Here is a 17932-nt window from a genome sequence, read left to right as displayed (position 1 = left end):
AGAAAGGGCTAATCAATAATCTTGTGGAAAGGGGGCTTTAGGGACAAGTGACGATAATATGATTGAATTTTACATTAAGTTTGAGAGTGATGTAGTCCAATCTGAAACTAAGGTCTTCAGTCTAAACAGAGGAAACTACAAGAGTATGAGGGACAAGTTGGCCATGGTAGATTGGGAGACTACACTTAAAGGTATGAAGGTGGACATACAATGGTTAACATTCAAGGAAATAATGCATAATTTGCAACAAACATATATTCCTCTAGGGCATAAAAACCCAAAAGAAAAAGTGATCCAACCTTGGCTATCAACAGAAATTAAAGCTAGTATTAAGTCAAAGGAGGAAGCTTATAAAGTTGCCAGAAAAAGCAGTCAGCCTGAGGATTGGGATCTTTTTAGAAATCTGCAAAGGGGAACCAAGAAATTGATAAAGAAAGGAAAATGGAATATGAGCACAAACTAGCAAAAAATATAAAAATGGATTGCAGAAGCTTTTATAGGTATGTGAAAAGGAAAAGACTGGCGAAGGTAAATGTAGGAACTTTATCATCAGAGATGGGAGAATTTATAATGGGGAATGAGGAAATGGCAGTGAAATTAAATAAATACTTTTTTCTGTCTTCATGGAGGAAGACACAAAAAACCTCCCAGAAATATGCGAAAACCAAGGGTGTGACGAGAATGAGGAACTTAAGAAATTATTATTAGTAAAAAATCAGTACTACCAAAATTAATGGGACTAAAAGTTGATAAATCCCAAGGACCGGATGACCTACATCCTAGGATTTTGAAAGAGGTGGCCATTGGAATAGTGGATGCATTGGTTGTCATCTTCCAAAATTCTATAGATTCTGGAATGGTTCCTGCAGATTGGAAGATAGGAAATGTAACCCCGCTATTTAAGAAAGGAGGGAGAGAGAAAATGGAGAACTACAGACCTGTTAGCCTCACATCAGTAGTTGGGAAAATGCTGGAATCTATCATAAAGGATGCAATAACTGAGCACTTAGAAACAACGGCCTAGAAATTCATTAAGGCGCTGCCAGCTTTGCGGCCAGTTACCGCCTAAAGAGGGCTTCTGCGCCAAAAATGAGTTTGCACTGATATTCAGCGCAGCGGTATTGGCGGCGGTAGCCATTAGCGCTGCGCCGGCACCGATGACGTCATCGGTGTGCGCAGTGCCCCGGTTCCGCCCTGAAACCGGCCCGATCCCCATATTTAGTAGCGGCCGCCTCCTCCGAAGCGGCCGCAAACAGCGACCAGAAAACGGGGCCGTGCTGTAGCCTTAGTGGGGCGCTTTAAAGGGGAAGGTGCGGCCGGACGCTTTATCGGCGGCCGCCTGCCCGCACCTCCTTCCCCGGCCTCCTCCACGCACCCCCCCCTGCGGCATTGCCGGCTGCTTTCCGCGAACCCGGCACTTCTCCGTGGTGCTGGGCTCATTTGCCGGCACTCTCCAGCGGCGATCTCCCCGTTGCAGGCAGCTCCCCCTTAAGAGAAGGAGGAGGCCTGCAGTACCGCAGCCTGCCGCTCCGCAGCGGCTGGCGCAGCGGCGCCAAGAGCGCTGAAATTCAGTGTCAGCGCCCCAAGCGGAGGCGGGCACACCCCGGTTCCGAATTGGGGCGCAAACACTGAATATCTGACGATCGCTAATGGCTCCCCGCCCAGCGCTAACTTTTGGCCGCGAGCGAGCTGGCCGCCCCAAAGTGAATTTCTAGGCCTAATAGTAAGATTGGGCAGAGTCAACATGGATTTATGAAAGGGAAATCCTGCTTGACAAACCTATTGGAGTTCTTTGAGGATTTAACTAGTGGGGTAGACAAAGGAGAACTGGTAGATGTGGTGTATCTGGATTTTCAGAAGGCCTTCGATAGGGTCCCACACAAGAGGTTGTTGAACAAAATTAGGGCACATGGAATTGGGGGTAATATACTAGCATTGATTGAGAATTGGTTAACAGACAGTAAACAAAGAGTAGGGATAAACGGGTCTTTTTCAGGATGGCAGGCTGTGACTAGTGGGGTACCGCAAGGATCGGTGCTTGGGCCCTAGCTATTCACAATCTATATCAATGATTTGGATAAGGGGACTAAATGTAACATTTCCAAATTTGCTGATGATACATAGCTAGGTGGCAGTGTCATTTGCGAAGAGGATGTGAAGAGGCTTCAAGGGGATCTCGACAGGCTCAGTGAGTGGGCAAGAACATGGCAGATGGAATATAATGTGGATAAATGTGAGGTCTGTCCAGGTTGTCACATGTAAGTCTGTTAGGTGTTTACTTTCAACAGGTGTAGTGGCAGTGGGGTGTGGGGGAGGGCATAGGGTCCTGGTCAGGACAGCTCAATCAGTTGATACTGATAGTGGGTTGATGTGAGGCCTTGTGTGAGTATGGCCTACAAATTCTGGTAAGTCCGTTCCATTATGTCTTAGTAACTTCTGTCTGGATTACCTATAAACTTTATAAAATGCATTCTTAGTCCTAGAAATTCGAGTAGGCCAGAAACCTGCTAGTAACTGTGCGGGCCAGGGCTAACGACTGCCCGCAAAAAGAACACAGGCATCACCGGAATTTTGGTGTTGCCTGCTAACAGTTATCCCAGCAACTGCTTACAGTATGGGTTCTAGCTCACCACTGCTTTCTCCCACCTCTCCATGCTGTCAACGGCTGCACGCATGGTTATGCATTGGAGAGGGCGGTAAGAGGAGCGGCGAGCTCCAAAATGGATGAGCATGCGTCAGTTCAGTGTTGCATGCCGATTGACATCATGCTCCTGCTAATTAAAATACTTGTCGCGAGTGCAGGCAACGGCAGCTCTGCTGAACTGTGAAAATGGCGGCCGCCACGGGACCCGCTGGAAGTGGGTGGCAGTGAGATGGCCACCATTTTTTTCAACAAAATGTGCCTTAATATCCAGTGCTAACACTTCCATTTCTAGGCCGCAGTGTTTACTGAGAGCCAATGTGACTAGCATTAAAATTGAACTGGTATTTGGATACATAAAGCAGAACTTCATACTCCCTAGGAAAGCAAGATTTTATTTGCAGCAGTTGCCACAAATTGATTAATAAAAAATATTGTGCAGGTAATTCACGGTACAGAAAATGTTGAAGGACTAAGAAAAAAATAAAGCATAGATCAAGAATAGTCCTCTGAGTTTTAGTTTCCACTTATCCAGCTTAAATGTTATACCCTCACAATATTCATTCATCAGCAAATATAATGAAAAAGACAATCTTCATGAACTCTTCAGTCATGTAACATATCTGCTTGTGCCACAAATAGCAGGGCAAACTATCACAAGTGACTGCCTCTTTAAGCAGCAACACAAACCCCGAGAGCAGATTACTTGCTTCACCTTCCCAAATCTGCTGTCAGGCCACCCAATACCCGAACAGTCTTTTAACTTTTCACAATACCTCCTCTTTATGGGGGCGCCTTGCCCACGACCTGCGGCCAATGCTGCACCTGCAAATCAGGACACAACTTTCTATGATGTCATAAACGCGATGAAAACTCCCTGATGGTCACTGCAGCGTTTCCCTGAGCCTCAGGGTTATGGGTGCTGTCAGCATCAATGGTAGGTGGTTCACGGGGAGTGCTGTTAGATCAGAGGCCAGACATTGCAAGCCTCTGCCCATATTTTTTTATATTATCCATTCATAATGCTTCTTCTACAGGTGCCCTTATGGTACTAGAGTTAGGAAAATCAGCCTATATATGAAGAAGTCTCTTCACACAATGTTTGAACAGTTTGAGAATTATGTAAGCATGTAATTAGACAATTCCACAGCAAAGACTCTTAATATTTGCGGTTTCTCCTGTAATGTTCACATGCTTAAGTTCACTTGAACCAAATCCAATTTGGATAACTCAGCCTTGTATAGTAGCATGTAAGGAATACGCTTTATTGCTTCAATAGCCAAAACAAAACAAAGTAATTCCATTACACTACTTCAGGAAAATAATTCTCGCTTGTAAAGCAGCACTGATGATAGTCTTACTCTGCTGCAGCCATTTCTCTTGTTATGCTTCTTTGTATTTTTTAAAAAGTTATTGGCCCTGGAATTCTATGGGGGCTCTGTTGCTCTCCCTCCAGAGTTAAAGGGGGAGACCAGTAGAACCCCTGCAGAATTTCAGGGCCTTTTATTCAAGTGTCAGTGAGAGTCAATGGAAAGGAAAACAGAGCGAAGTGTAAAATGGGCTGCCGATTCAATATTGTCCATTTTGTGCTACCGTGGAAGACTCTTTCTCTCTCTCAGCTTCCCAGGTATTTTTGTAATCTCCCACAATCTGCATATAGAGTAATACCCTTTACGATTCATGTAAGGTGGGCTTCTATCTGTTGATGTTCGCATAGCCACATGAGTGCCATCAAATACAGCATGCACCCAGCCAGATGGTAAAAACCATGTGCTTGCTGGTACCAGGCATCCATTGAAAATATTATGGGCCAGAAATTGCTGCAATGGTGGGCATCACGGCGATTGATGTTGATTGGACTGTTTAGCTCACCATTGACATTGCACTACTGTATATTTTTGCTGCAAATTGCTGGAATGTTGATAGGATAATGGTGCAGTTATGTCAGTATAGCATCTGGGACCTCATGAACCTCACTCCTGCTCCTTCCAACAGTGACTGCACTTCAAAAAGTACTTCATTGGCTGTAAAGCGCTTTGAGACGTCCGGTGTTCATGAAAGGCACTATATAAATATAGTTCTTTCATCCCCTCCCCCATTTCCCAGCCCCTAAACTTGCTTTTAAATCTGCTCCATTTCCTGCCTTTTTCCAGTTCTGATGAAAGGTCTTCCACCTGAAACGTTAACTCTGTTTCTCTCTCCACGGATGCTGCCTGGCCTGCTGAGTTTTTCCAGCGTTTTCTGTTGTTATTTCAGATTTTCATCATCCGCAGTATTTTGCAATTATATAAATGCAAGTCTTTCTTTCTTTCTTTCCCAGCTCCACATTCAGGTAAGTATTTTTAAACAAACTTCTTTTGAGGACTGCTGGTTAGGGCGCACGTGGACCAGGTTTTCATGAACGCAGCCAGTCTGCCACTGGCTGCATTAAGGGCAGCCCAATTTTTTCAAAGGAGGCCTCAAGCAGGCATTAGGCCACCATTTGGATGCCTCCTTTTCTGTCTTTACCCATATTGCAAACAGTGTACTTCCAGCACAGAATGTGCGCACGCCTGACACCCACCATATTGGATACACTGGCGCTCGTTTTACGCCTGTAAAATGGGTGCGGCATCAACCAATTTCTTGGCCTACAAGTCCAATATGGTTTGACACCAAGTAGAAACATATAAACAAGGGATGTACAAGAAACTTTGTAGCACAGAGATTTCTAAATAATGGATTAAGAACATAATTGTGGCATTATACAGTATCAAAACAATTATAGACTTGTGTCCTACATAATAAGAGTCACAATTGGCCTAGGCTTGAACCATGTTTTATTGCAAGAGAATTCTTGAATATTCTCTGAATATTTGACTTCAGGTGAACATATTTCACCCAATTTTGAACATCTATAATACTTTGAGTGTAATTAATAATGGTTGATAGTATTTAATTTCTGTTTTGAAATTTAATTTAGACAAGTTAATTAAATTAGTATAGTCTACTTAATTATAATACCATTAGCCTTTCATTAATTAGTGTCACAATTAACACAGGAAACTATCTGATACTAAGCTGTTAATATGCATACATAACAAACTGGTTCAGTTTTTTAAATATTCCCTCCCAATGTTTATTTATTTAATGAAATATGAAATGACGCAGAGCTATTTTCAGCAAACTTATGGGCCTCGATATTAATCCCCAACAGCGGGCGGGAGGCAGTCAGGGTGGGGTTAAATCCTAAAAAATGTGAAACGTGACCCCCAACCCGACGCATTTTTACAGCGGCGGGTAGCGAGGCGTGCGAGTGTCCCATCTTGGAGAGGCGGACACTTCATTAACATATTTGAATCAGGCAATTGGAAGCCTGGTTAATTGCTGCAGGAGTGCTCCCCCGGCCAATCAAGGAAGCCTTTGGCCTCACTTCTGCCAAACGCGGCCTCTCTCTAGTCCCTGCCGCGATCACCGACCCCTGATCTGCAGCCCACCCCCTCCGATTGCCAGCGACCTTCCCCAAGGGCCGCCGGCTTTAGCCTCCTGCCACTGGTTTTCCCACCTGGCAACAGGCCAGCCTGTCAATTTGGCTGGCTGCCTGGTGGGAAATGGTATAAAACAATGATAATGAAGTCCTGCCATTAAATTCAGCAGGACCGCCGAGTCCCTGGCTTTTGGTCTCCCCCGCTCCCTCCCCATAAATATCAGCGCCATGATTGCAAGTTCCAGATGATGGGTCAATAAATATTGCTAAAGGATATGAATATCTGATAGCCAGGTGTGAGAGGTGGAAAGAGAAGTTGGCACTGTTGGAAAATTAATCAACTGAAAATGTTGCTCTCTCTATATTGTAGAACAGTGTCAAGAAAAAGTTGTTTTGTAATGTGCTGAGGCTCCCAGTGTTAAAAAATGTTCCTATTTATTTTGAAGGGCAGATTCCACAGGCAGTAATAGACAAAAAAAATACAGAGTGCTTTATTAATTTGAAACAAAAACTGAAGAACTAATGGAACTACTCAATCTCCACAGTGTTTCAGAAATTATATCCTTGCAGCAATGCTGCTGTTTTAATAAACTGATGTAGTCATAGGCTGATTTGTGAGAGGATTACAAGTCTCAAGAGTTCTTATAACATTAACCATTTCTGAAAAACAGCTCTGACGTATATGATGCCCAGTGAGAATTCAATGAAGTCCAGTTTGCCTATATAATGTTTATATATCACAATTTTCCTTAAAGATCAACCAACTAGAGTCACGCCTGAAACAGAGTGGCTGCACAGATGAAAAGGGAAATCATATGAATGAAAATGTTCATTGGAAAAAGGAAGACTGCACTACCTGTCACTGTAAGGTACGTGTAAGGCTGAAGGTAATTTTCAATTGCCGAATGCAGATCATTTAAAGTATTGACAGACTAGTAAGCTTAGATGTTTCAACCAGCATTACTTTACCACTGGCATTAACCTATTCATTTTAAACCTTTAACACCAGAGTTAAAATAATGCTGATGAGTTAATCAAGGCTGTATATTTTCACAATGTCTGTCTTTTATATTACAACTAGCTGGGGGTGCCCGGCGTTGCCAGGGCAATTTTGGGCCGCGCGGTTTACGGCCGGGCGCTGCCGGTCCCCTGCTGTGTGTCACTCTTTCTCTCCCTGACCCTCTCTGTCGCTGCCCATCTCTCTGTCCCCTCTCTCCCCCGCCTCTGTCTCGGTGCCCCTGTCTGTCCCCCACCCTGTCCCTCTCCTCTCCTCTCCCTCCCTCCCCCTCTCTGTGTCCCTCCCCCTGTCTTTCCCTGCTTTAGTCTATGTCCCTCCCTCCCCTCTCCCTGCCTAGCACCTCAGGCTCGGTGCCGTTGTGATACTGGCCGTGCGGGGCCTAGCGCTTCAGGCTCGGCCGGGCTCTCGGGCCGAGACAGACCCCAGCTGAGCTCCCCGGTGATGTTTCGAGATGCTGCAGGATTAGGCCCGCCCACGCATGGAATGAAACGCCCCCCGTGATGCAAGAGAGAGAGAGAGACTGGGGGGAGAAGAGAGAGAGGGAAGGAGAGAGAGGAAAGGAGAGAGAGAGAGAGAGAGGGAAGGAGAGAGACAGAGAGAGGGAAGGAGAGAGAGACAGAGAGAGGGAAGGAGAGAGAGACAGAAAGGGAAGGAGAGAGAGAGACTGGGGGGAGAGAGTGAGAGACGGGGAGAGAGAAAGAGTAGAGAGACTGGGGGGAGAGAGGGAGAGAGAGAGAGATGGGGAGATAGATAGAGAGAGACTGGGGAGATAGAGAGAGAGACAGGGGAGAGAGAGAGAGTAGAGAGACTGGGGGGAAAGAGAGGAGAGAGACTGGGGAGAGAGAGAGATTGGGGGAGAGAGAGAGAGAGAGAGACTTGGGGGGAGAGGGAGAGAGTGGAGGGAGAGGGAGAGAGTGGGGGAGAGAGAGCGAGAGTCTGGGGGGAGAGTTAGAGAGTGGGGGAGAGAGAGAGAGACTGGGGGAGAGAGAGACTGGGGGAGAGAGAGACTGGAGGGGAGAGCGAGAGAGACTGGGGGGAGAGACTGGGGGAGAGAGAGACTGGGGGAGAGAGAGAGACTGGGGGAGAGAGAGAGAGACCGGGGGGGAGAGAAAGAGAGACTGGGAGAGAGAGAGAGAGACTGGGGGGAGAGAGAGAGCGACTCAGGGGGGAGAGAGAGAGACGGGGGGGAGAGAGAGAGACTGGGGGAGAGAGAGAGAGACGGGAGAGAGAGAGAGAGAGAGTATGGGGAGAGAGAGAGATTGGGGGGGAGAGAGAGAGAGAGAGAGACTTGGGGGGAGAGGGAGAGAGTGGAGGGAGAGGGACAGAGTGGGGGAGAGAGAACGAGAGTCTGGGGGAGAGGGAGAGAGTGGGGGAGAGAGAGAGCGAGAGACTGGGGGAGAGAGAGACTGGGGGAGAGAGAGACTGGAGGGGAGAGAGAGAGAGACTGGGGGAGAGACTGGGGGAGAGAGAGACTGGAGGAGAGAGAGAGACTGGGGGAGAGAGAGAGAGACTGGGGGAGAGAGAGAGAGACTGGGGGAGAGAGAGAGAGACCGGGGGGGAGAGAAAGAGAGACTGTGAGAGAGAGAGAGAGACTGGGGGGAGAGAGAAAGCGACTCAGGGGGCAGAGAGAGAGACTGGGGGAGAGAGAGAGAGATGGGAGAGAGAGAGAGAGAGAGAGAGTAGAGAGACTGGGGGGAGAGAGGAGAGAGACTGGGGGGAGAGAGGAGAGAGACTGGGGAGAGAGAGAGAGAGAGACTGGGGGAGAGAGAGGAGAGAGACTGGGGAGAGAGAGAGAGACTTGGGGGGGGAGAGAGAGAGACTGGGGAGAGAGACGGGGGAGAGAGAGAGAGAGACTGGGGGAGAGAGCGAGAGACGGGGGAAGGGAGAGAGAGACTGGGGAGAGAGAGAGAGAGAGAGACTGGGAGACAGAGAGAGATAGAGAGACGGGGAGTGAGAGAGAGATTGGGGGGAGAGAGAGAGAGACTGGAGGAGGGAGAGACTGGAGGAGAGAGAGAGACGGAGAGAGAGAGAGACTGGGGGAGAGATACTGGAGGAGGGAGAGTCTGGAGGAGAGAGAGGGACTGGGAGACTGGGGGAGAGGGAGAGACTGGGAGATAAAGAGAGAGAGAGAGACTGAGGGGGAGAGAGAGAGAAACGGGGAGAGAGAGAGAAACTGGGGGAGGGAGAGAAAAAGAGAGACTGGGGGACGGAGAGAGAGAGACTGGGAGACAGAGAGAGAGATAAAGAGATGGGGAGAGAGTGAGATTGGGGGGAGAGAGAGGGAGAGGGCTAGAAATTCGGTATCGCCCCGTTTGGAGAGGGAAGGAGAGAGAGACAGAGAGAGAGAGGGAAGGAGAGAGAGAGAGAGAGGGAAAGAGAGAGAGAGAGAGGGAAGGAGAGAGAGAGAGAGAGGGAAGGAGAGAGAGACAGAGAGAGAGAGGGAAGGAGAGAGAGAGACTGGGGGGAGAGAGAGAGACGGGGAGAGAGAAAGAGTAGAGAGACTGGGGGAGAGAGGGAGAGTGAGAGAGATGGGGAGAGAGAGAGAGAGACTGGGGAGATAGAGAGAGAGACTGAGGGGGGAGAGAGAGAGCGACTGAGGGGGAGAGAGAGAGACTGTTGTAGAGAGAGAGAGACTGGGGTAGAGAGAGAGAGTAGAGAGACTGGGGGGAGAGAGAGGAGAGAGACTGGGGAGAGAGAGACTGGGGGAGAGAGAGAGAGACCAGGGGGGAGAGAGAGAGAGACTGGGGGAGAGAGAGAGCGGCTGAGGGGGGACAGAGAGAGAGAGGGAGAGAGACGGGGAGAGAGAGAGAGGGAGAGACTGGGGGGGAGAGAGAGAGAGAGACTGGGGAGATAAAGAGAGAGAGACTGAGGGGGGAGAGAGAGAGCAACTGAGGGGGAGAGAGAGAGACTGGGGGGGAGAGAGAGAGACGGGGGAGAGAGAGAGAGACTGGGGGAGAGAGAGGAGAGAGACTGGGGAGAGAGAGAGAGAATGGGGAGATAGTGAGAGAGAGAGACTGAGGGGGAGAGAGAGAGCGACTGAGGAGGGAGAGAGGGAGAGAGACGGGGAGAGAGAGAGAGGGAGAGACTGGGGGAGAGAGAGAGACTGGGGAGATAGAGAGAGAGAGAGACTGAGGGGGGAGAGGGAGAGCGACTGAGGGGGAGAGAGAGAGACTGGGGAGAGAGAGAATTCGACCCAACACAATTGTCACTAAGCAAAAGGAAAAATACCTGTCATATTGGGCAGAAACAACAAAAACCCAAAACAAACTCAATTGCTACTTGGCCCTAAACAGACAATACAACATGGCTGAATACCTGACCATGGTAAAGGATAGCAAACTGAGAAAAACCTTGACAAGGTACAGACTTAGTGAACATAGCCTGGTCATCGAAAAAGGCAGACACAGACAGACCCGGCTGCCAAGAGAGGACAGGATATGCTCTCACTGCAGTAAGGGAGTGGTGGAGACAGAGATGCACTTCCTCACAGCTTGTGGAAAATATCAGGGCATCAGGGAGAATTTCTACCAAAAATTCACACAAATATGCCCTGAATTCAGAAATTTGAATGACGACCAAAAACTCCCATACCTACTAGGGGAACAGAGAAACTGTGTAACCTTAGCGGCACACTATGTTACAGCTTGCCATAAACAGAGGGACAACCAGTAAACCTAAGAAAAGAATATATACAAATTATACGAATGTATATTTATACACTCAGGGATATATCTGTTTATACACTGTATGAATAGATCTGCGTTTATATGTTCAACCATAAATGTTTTTCGATGCTTTGGCAACATAAGATGTACCTTATCATGCCAATAAAGCGATTTGAATTGAATTGAATTGAATTGAGAGAGACGGGGGAGAGAGAGAGAGCAGAGAGACTGGGGGGAGAGGGAGGAGCGAGACTGGGGAGAGAGAGAGAGAATGGGGAGGTAGAGAGAGAGAGAGAGAGAGAGGGGGAGAGAGAGAGAGGCTGGGGGGAGAGGGAGAGTGGGGGAGAGAGAGAGAGAGACTGGGGGGAGAGAGAGAGAGACTGGAGGGGAGAGAGAGACTGGGGGAGAGAGAGACTGGGGGAGAGAGAGAGAGACTGGGGGAGAGAGAGAGACTGGGGGAGAGAGAGAGAGACTGGGAGAGAGAGAGAGAGCTTCTGGGGGGGAGAGAGTGAGACGGGGAGAGAGAGAGAGAGACTGGGGAGATAGAGAGAGAGAGACTGAGGGGGAGAGAGAGAGCGACTCGGGGAGAGAGAGAGACTGGGGGAGAGAGAGAGAGACGGGAGAGAGAGAGTAGAGAGACTGGGGGGAGAGAGAGGAGAGAGACTGGGGAGAGAGAGAGAGAGACTGGGGGAGAGAGAGGAGAGAGACTGGGGAGAGAGAAAGAGACTGGGGGAGAGAGAGAGAGACTGGGGGAGAGAGACGGGAGAGAGAGAGAGACTGGGGGAGAGAGAGAGACGGGGGAAGGGAGAGAGAGACTGGGGAGAGAGAGAGATAGAGAGATGGGGAGCGAGAGAGAGATTGGGGGGAGAGAGAGAGAGAGATACTGGAGGAGGGAGAGACTGGAGGAGAGAGAGAGACTGAGAGAGAGAGAGAGACTGGGAGAGAGAGACTGGAGGAGGGAGAGTCTGGAGGAGAGAGAGAGACTGGGAGACTGGGGGAGAGAGAGAGACTGGGAGAGAGAGAGAGCGAGACGGGGAGAGAGAGAGAAACTGGTGGAGAGAGAGAGAGAGGCTGGAGGAAGAGATAGAGAGACTGGGAGACAGAGAGAGAGAGACTGGGAGACAGAGAGAGAGATAAAGAGACGGGGAGAGAGAGAGAGATTGGGGGGAGACAGAGGGAGAGGGCTAGAAATTCGGTATCGCCCCGTTTGGAGAGGGAAGGAGAGAGAGACAGAGAGAGAGAGGGAAGGAGAGAGAGAGACAGAGAGGGAAGGAGAGAGAGAGACAGAGAGGGAAGGAGAGAGAGAGAGAGAGGGAAGGAGAGAGAGAAAGAGACTGGGGAGATAGAGAGAGAGACTGAGGGGGAAGAGAGAGAGCGACTGAGGGGGAGAGTGAGAGACTGGGGTAGAGAGAGAGAGACTGGGGTAGAGAGAGAGAGTAGAGAGACTGGGGGGAGAGAGAGGAGAGAGACTGGGGAGAGAGAGACTGGGGGAGAGAGAGAGAGACCAGGGGGGAGAGAGAGAGAGACTGGGGGAGAGAGAGAGCGGCTGAGGGGGGAGAGAGAGAGAGAGAGAGAGAGAGAGACGGGGAGAGAGAGAGAGGCAGAAGCCCGGAGAGAGCGCTGAGAGCTGAGAGCGCGAAATTTGAACGAAGGGAAACGGCTGAAAGGAGAAAAGGAGCAAAGAGAGACCGAGAGACCGAGCGACCCGTCACCAGGACACCGAGAGCCCGGAGACACCCGGGACACAGCCCGGCTCACCGAGACCGAGACCGAGAGACCGGCCCAGAGACACAGTGAGGCCCGGGGACAGAGAGAGAGAGAGCGACCGCGAGAACCAGAGAGAACGGTGTGTGACTCTGTCAACCGGAGCACGGGGCCTGAAGCCGGAGAAAGGCCCGAGGAACCGGGCCGAGCGAGGCACCGGAGAGAGGGAGAGCGAGCGGCAGCAGGGGTCGACCCAGACCGGGAGGAGCGGCCCGAGCCAGTCAGGGAGGCGAGTGGAGAGGTAGGGGTGCCGGATCGGGTCGGGCCTGGACAGCGAGCAAGCCCGGGGCCTGAAATCCGAGAAACTCCGGGGTCGGAGAGACTCGGCCGGGCCGGGACTGCACAGCCGAGCCGAGGGGCTGGGACCAGGGCAGAGGCCCGGAGAGCGAGCAAGCCCGGGGCCTGAAAACCGAGAAACTCCGGGATCGGAGAAACTCGGACAAACACCGGGCCGGGCGGGGACTGCACAGCCGAGCCGAGGGGCTGGGACCAGGGCAGAAGCCCGGAGAGAGAGCAAGCCCGGGGCCCGAAACCCGAGAAACTCCGGGGTCGGAGAAACTCGGACAAACACCGGGCCGGGACGGGACTGCACAGCCGAGCCGAGGGGCTGGGACCAGAGCAGAAACAGCCTGAGACCGACGCGAGGAGAGAGAGGAAAACTCCGGGTCCGGAGGAAAAAAGCTATACCTAGATCTACCTAAATTTAGTTAACCTAGAAAAAGAACAACAAACCCGAAGAAAAAAAAAAAAAGAAAAAAAGAAAAAAAAAAAAAGAAAAAAAAAAAAGGAATAGAAACCAGAGAGAAACGATAAACAACCCGAACCAGGAACCTGTGAGAGAGAGAGAGAGAAACTTTTAAGAGCAGCTATATCAAAGATGAACCCCTGAAAAACTCTCAATTTTGGACCTAAAAGTGGGATAAGGTGGAACACGACACAAAAAAGAGAAAAAAAGTTATCTACCTGAGACAAAACAAACGACTACAATGAGCAGGGAAATGAAATATCCTGAGCAATGCACAAAAAATAAAGCAAAGGAAAAACACAAGGACATAACACTAAAAAGTAACCCAGAGGTCCTCTACGTTGACTATACCACACACAAAGGGATTAAGACGAAGAACAACCTCATATTCTACACCGACTCCATTCCCTCATGGAAGGAGACTTTACAAAAATACTACGCATACGTCTCCAGCGAAGGTATTGGCAGTGGAGGCAGACTGAAAATATGTAAAGATGGAAATCTAGATAAAGATGACCCCCTGCTAACCATAAGCTACTACAACAAAAAAGGAAAGATCATGATACAGGGGAATGTAGAAAGTCTGGACTCCTTCGAAAAGGAATTCCCCCAGCTGAAAACTAAGGCAGACACAAATAGGACCAATGGACAGGAGGCAAAAGAGAATCGAACAGAGGATGATGAGAGCCAAGCGGAGGAAGAAGAAGAGAGTCCAGCAGAGACACACACCTCCCTGACCATCTCCACCCCCCCCACACCTCTCAACGCAAACAAACTGCTGAAAGAGAGTCTGTCCAAACTAGAACTCGAATTCAACGAATACAGAGAAACACAGACCAAGAACTGGACGGAGGAACTCAAACAGCTGAAAATGGAAAACGAGTCCACCATCCACAATCTGAGAAAGACCGTAGAGGAACAAATAAATAAGATCCAAGAACTCCATACCCAACTAAACAAAATGACGGAGGCCGTAGAAAGGCTCAGCAGGCAACACAAACCTCTTAAGGTCCAAAAAACAACACACACAAGGACACAGAACCCGTCGGATGCCACCCCACACGAGGACACACCGAAAGCCACAAACCCCGCTCCTGCCACACAGCTCACCACAGAAACCCAGCCAACAACCAGCCCTCAGTCGAGTCCTGCCCAGACTACCGCTACCCAGTCCTCACACACAGGGACGCAGAACCCGTCAGATGCCCCCCCACACGAGGACACACCGAAAGCCTCAAACCCCGCTCCTGCCACACAACATATCCCAGAAACCCAGCCAACAACCAGCCATCAGTCGAGTCCTGCCCAGACTACTGCTACCCAGTCTGAAAAACCAGCCCCTCAGGCGGTCCTGCTGACCGACTCCAACGGAAAGTTTCTGGACCCCCAGAGGCTGTTCCCAGGTCATCAAGTCCTGAAAAAATGGTGCAGCAACACAGAACATGCAATGAAGATCCTGAACAAAGAATCCCTTGGAAGCCCCAAATGGCTTGTGATCCACACAGGCACAAACGACCTACGCACCCTACGGGAAGGCACTGCTAGGGCGGTGAGCAGGATGGCGGAAAAGGCCAGCAAGGAATTCCCCGAGGCGCGGATCGTGATCTCCACACTACTGCCCAGAAAGGACACCCCAGCCTATATAATCCACAACACCAACAGGGAGATCGACACGAGATGTTCTGTCTTCCCCAACGTCTACCTGGCCCATCATCCAAACATCAACACAAGGGACCTCTATGACGAAATACATCTACTCAAACAGCGGATGTGGGTCTTTGCAAAAAACCTCATAAACACTGCCAAAAGACGCAGCCCTCCCACCCCCTCTACCATTGGGAGCCGTAACCCAAACAGGACCACCAATGTCCCCCACCCCCCTTTACAAAACCAACAACAGAACCCAAGACCCCCCTCTAGACCACAGACTGTAGACCAAGAACTGAGAAAGATCATGACGATGCTGAACAGCCTGATAGAAAGCCGGAGAAATTATTAATATTGTTATTTATCATTATCATTATTGTTATCTTATCAGTATTATTACTACTATTAGATAGATATATGTGCATGCCTCATGAAATTTATACTAAATCATCATTTAGCATTATAGAAAATAGTGTTTCCACACTCATCCCACAAAATAGGTCCATTTTATTTCGTTTTATTGAACTATATAAATGCGTTCTTTCCACATAAGCTGCTGGAATATCCAGGGCCTCCGCTCCTCAACTTTTGGGATGAAGAGTACAGACCCTGAATTCCTAAAAGCTATAAAAGACATTGATATAATTGTGTTAACAGAAACATGGTGCCAAAAGGACATGCCGACCCACTGTCCCCCAATGTACCATGAAATTATTGTGCCTTCAGTAAAGAACATTAAGACACGCAAGGGCAGAACCTCCGGGGGAATCCTGGTGTGGTATAAAGGAGAACTGAACAAACACATCTCACCGATAAAACAGGGAAAATCACACGTATGGCTAAAATTAGATAAAAATATAGGAATAGTAAAAAACGATGTTTACTTATGTGCGATCTACATACCTCCAATAGAATCGCCATATTTTGAAGAGGAGATATTTGACACTCTCCACATGGAAATCAGCCATTTCCAGGCCCAAGGAAAGGTGCTACTATGTGGGGACCTAAATGCAAGGACAGGATGTGAACCTGACTTCATAGACCCACAGGGCAACAACCATGTGTTTGGCCAGACCCCTCTATATGTCACACCAGCCATCGCAAACCGAAACAACCTCGATTGTGAAATAAATAAAAGCGGTAGGGAGGTAGTGCAACTCTGCCGAGCCTTAGGCCTGTACATAGTTAACGGTAGGTTCAGAGGGGACTCCTTAGGGAGACTCACATATTCCTCAACTCTTGGGTCTAGTGTGGTGGATTATACAATCACTGACCTGGACCCCTGCGATATCAACGCATTCACTGTCAGGCAGCAATCCCCCCTCTCAGACCATAACCAAATAAATGTGTACCTTAAACTTTCTGCCCAAACTACAGACACAAAAAAGGAACCCAGTAAGCTACATAAAATAAACCAGACATACAGATGGGCCCCAGACAGTGGAGATAAATTCATCACAGCACTAAATTCACCTGATCTCACAAGTAAAATTTCAAAATTTAAAGAAAATCTATATGAGATCACCAGAGATGGGGTAAACATGGCCATAGAGGATATAAATATGATCTTTCATGAGGCAGCTGTAAAAGCCGACCTCGTGAAACAGAAGAGGAAGAGTCACAAAAGACAAAATAAAAATAAGAAATGGTTTGACCACGAATGCAAAAATGCCAGAAAAGACCTGAGAAAAATATCAAACCAAAAGCATCGCCAACCAAACAATCCGGACCTACGTACTAGATACAATGAAACCCTCAAAAGATATAAACACACCATTAGGAACAAAACACAAAACTATACCCACAAAATACTAGAAGAAATTGAAAACTCCACCAACCCAAAACAATTCTGGGAAATGTGGAATAACCTGAGTACAACACAATTGCAAGCATTACCAATCCAAGATGGCGACATCTGGAGAACACATTTTGAAAACCTCTACAAAGACATCCCAATAAACGAAACAAACCCAAGTCAACATCAGGTCACAGAAAAACTCCACACATTAGAAGCAACAATCAAAGACAACCAAAGCCCTCTAGACTCCCCAATCACATGGAAAGAAATGGCCACAAAAACAAAATCTCTCCACCTAAAGAAAGCCTGTGGCCCAGACAACATCAAAAATGAAATGCTCAAGTTCAGCAATATGGAGATGCAGGGTGCGGTACTCAAATTATTCAACATCATATTACGTTCAGGCTGTTTTCCCGATATCTGGTGCCAAGGACTAATCTCCCCCATATATAAAAGCGGAAACAAATCAGACCCAAATAACTACCGCGGCATCTGTGTCAACAGTTGTCTAGGGAAGTTATTCTGCAGTATTCTAAATAGTAGATTACTTGATTTTCTTAACAAACATAATATCCTCAGAAAAAACCAAATAGGCTTTCTTCCAAAACACCGCACCGCCGACCATATCTATACCCTTCACACCCTCATTGAAAAACATATACACCAAACAAAAAATGGGAAAATATTCGCCTGTTTCATCGACTTCAAGAAAGCCTTTGACTCTATATGGCACGAAGGGCTCTATTATAAACTTCTTCAATGTGGAATAGGGGGCAAAGTCTATGACCTTATTAAATCAATGTATCTGAAAAACAAATGCGGGGTCAAAATTGGAGACAAACGCACCGATTTCTTCACCCAGAGAAGAGGCGTCCGGCAGGGCTGCAATTTGAGCCCGACCCTGTTCAACATATACATAAATGAATTAGCAGACATGCTGGAGCAAAGCGAGTCACCAGGTCTCCGTCTCCTAGATGGAGAAGTGAAATCCCTGTTCTATGCGGACGACCTGGTTCTGCTGTCTCCCACAGAACAGGGATTACAGCAACAACTAGACCTACTCGACAAATACTGCCAAAATTGGGCTCTAACAGTAAATCTAAAGAAAACCAACATCATGATTTTTCAAAAAAGGCCCAGATGTCAGGAAAACAAATACCAGTTTACCCTCAGTGATATCACTATAGG

The 17932-nt window shown here is 48.3% G+C and overlaps 1 protein-coding gene across 1 annotated transcript in view; it reads left to right on the top strand.

Annotated features, from left to right (window-relative positions):
- LOC147114870 (peroxidasin homolog) overlaps positions 1-17932 on the top strand; it is a 1146739-nt gene that overhangs the window by 1107516 nt on the left and 21291 nt on the right. The window contains exon 22 of the mRNA XM_085992898.1: positions 6863-6976. Coding sequence (XP_085849024.1) covers positions 6863-6976 — 114 coding nt within the window. The remainder of the gene's footprint in view (positions 1-6862; positions 6977-17932) is intronic.

The sequence above is a fragment of the Somniosus microcephalus genome, chromosome 7 (genome assembly GCF_052327205.1).
Source record: "Somniosus microcephalus isolate GS21.2 chromosome 7, FLI_Smic_1.0, whole genome shotgun sequence".
Lineage (NCBI taxonomy): Eukaryota > Metazoa > Chordata > Chondrichthyes > Squaliformes > Somniosidae > Somniosus > Somniosus microcephalus.
This window is presented reverse-complemented; position numbering and strand designations above follow the sequence as displayed.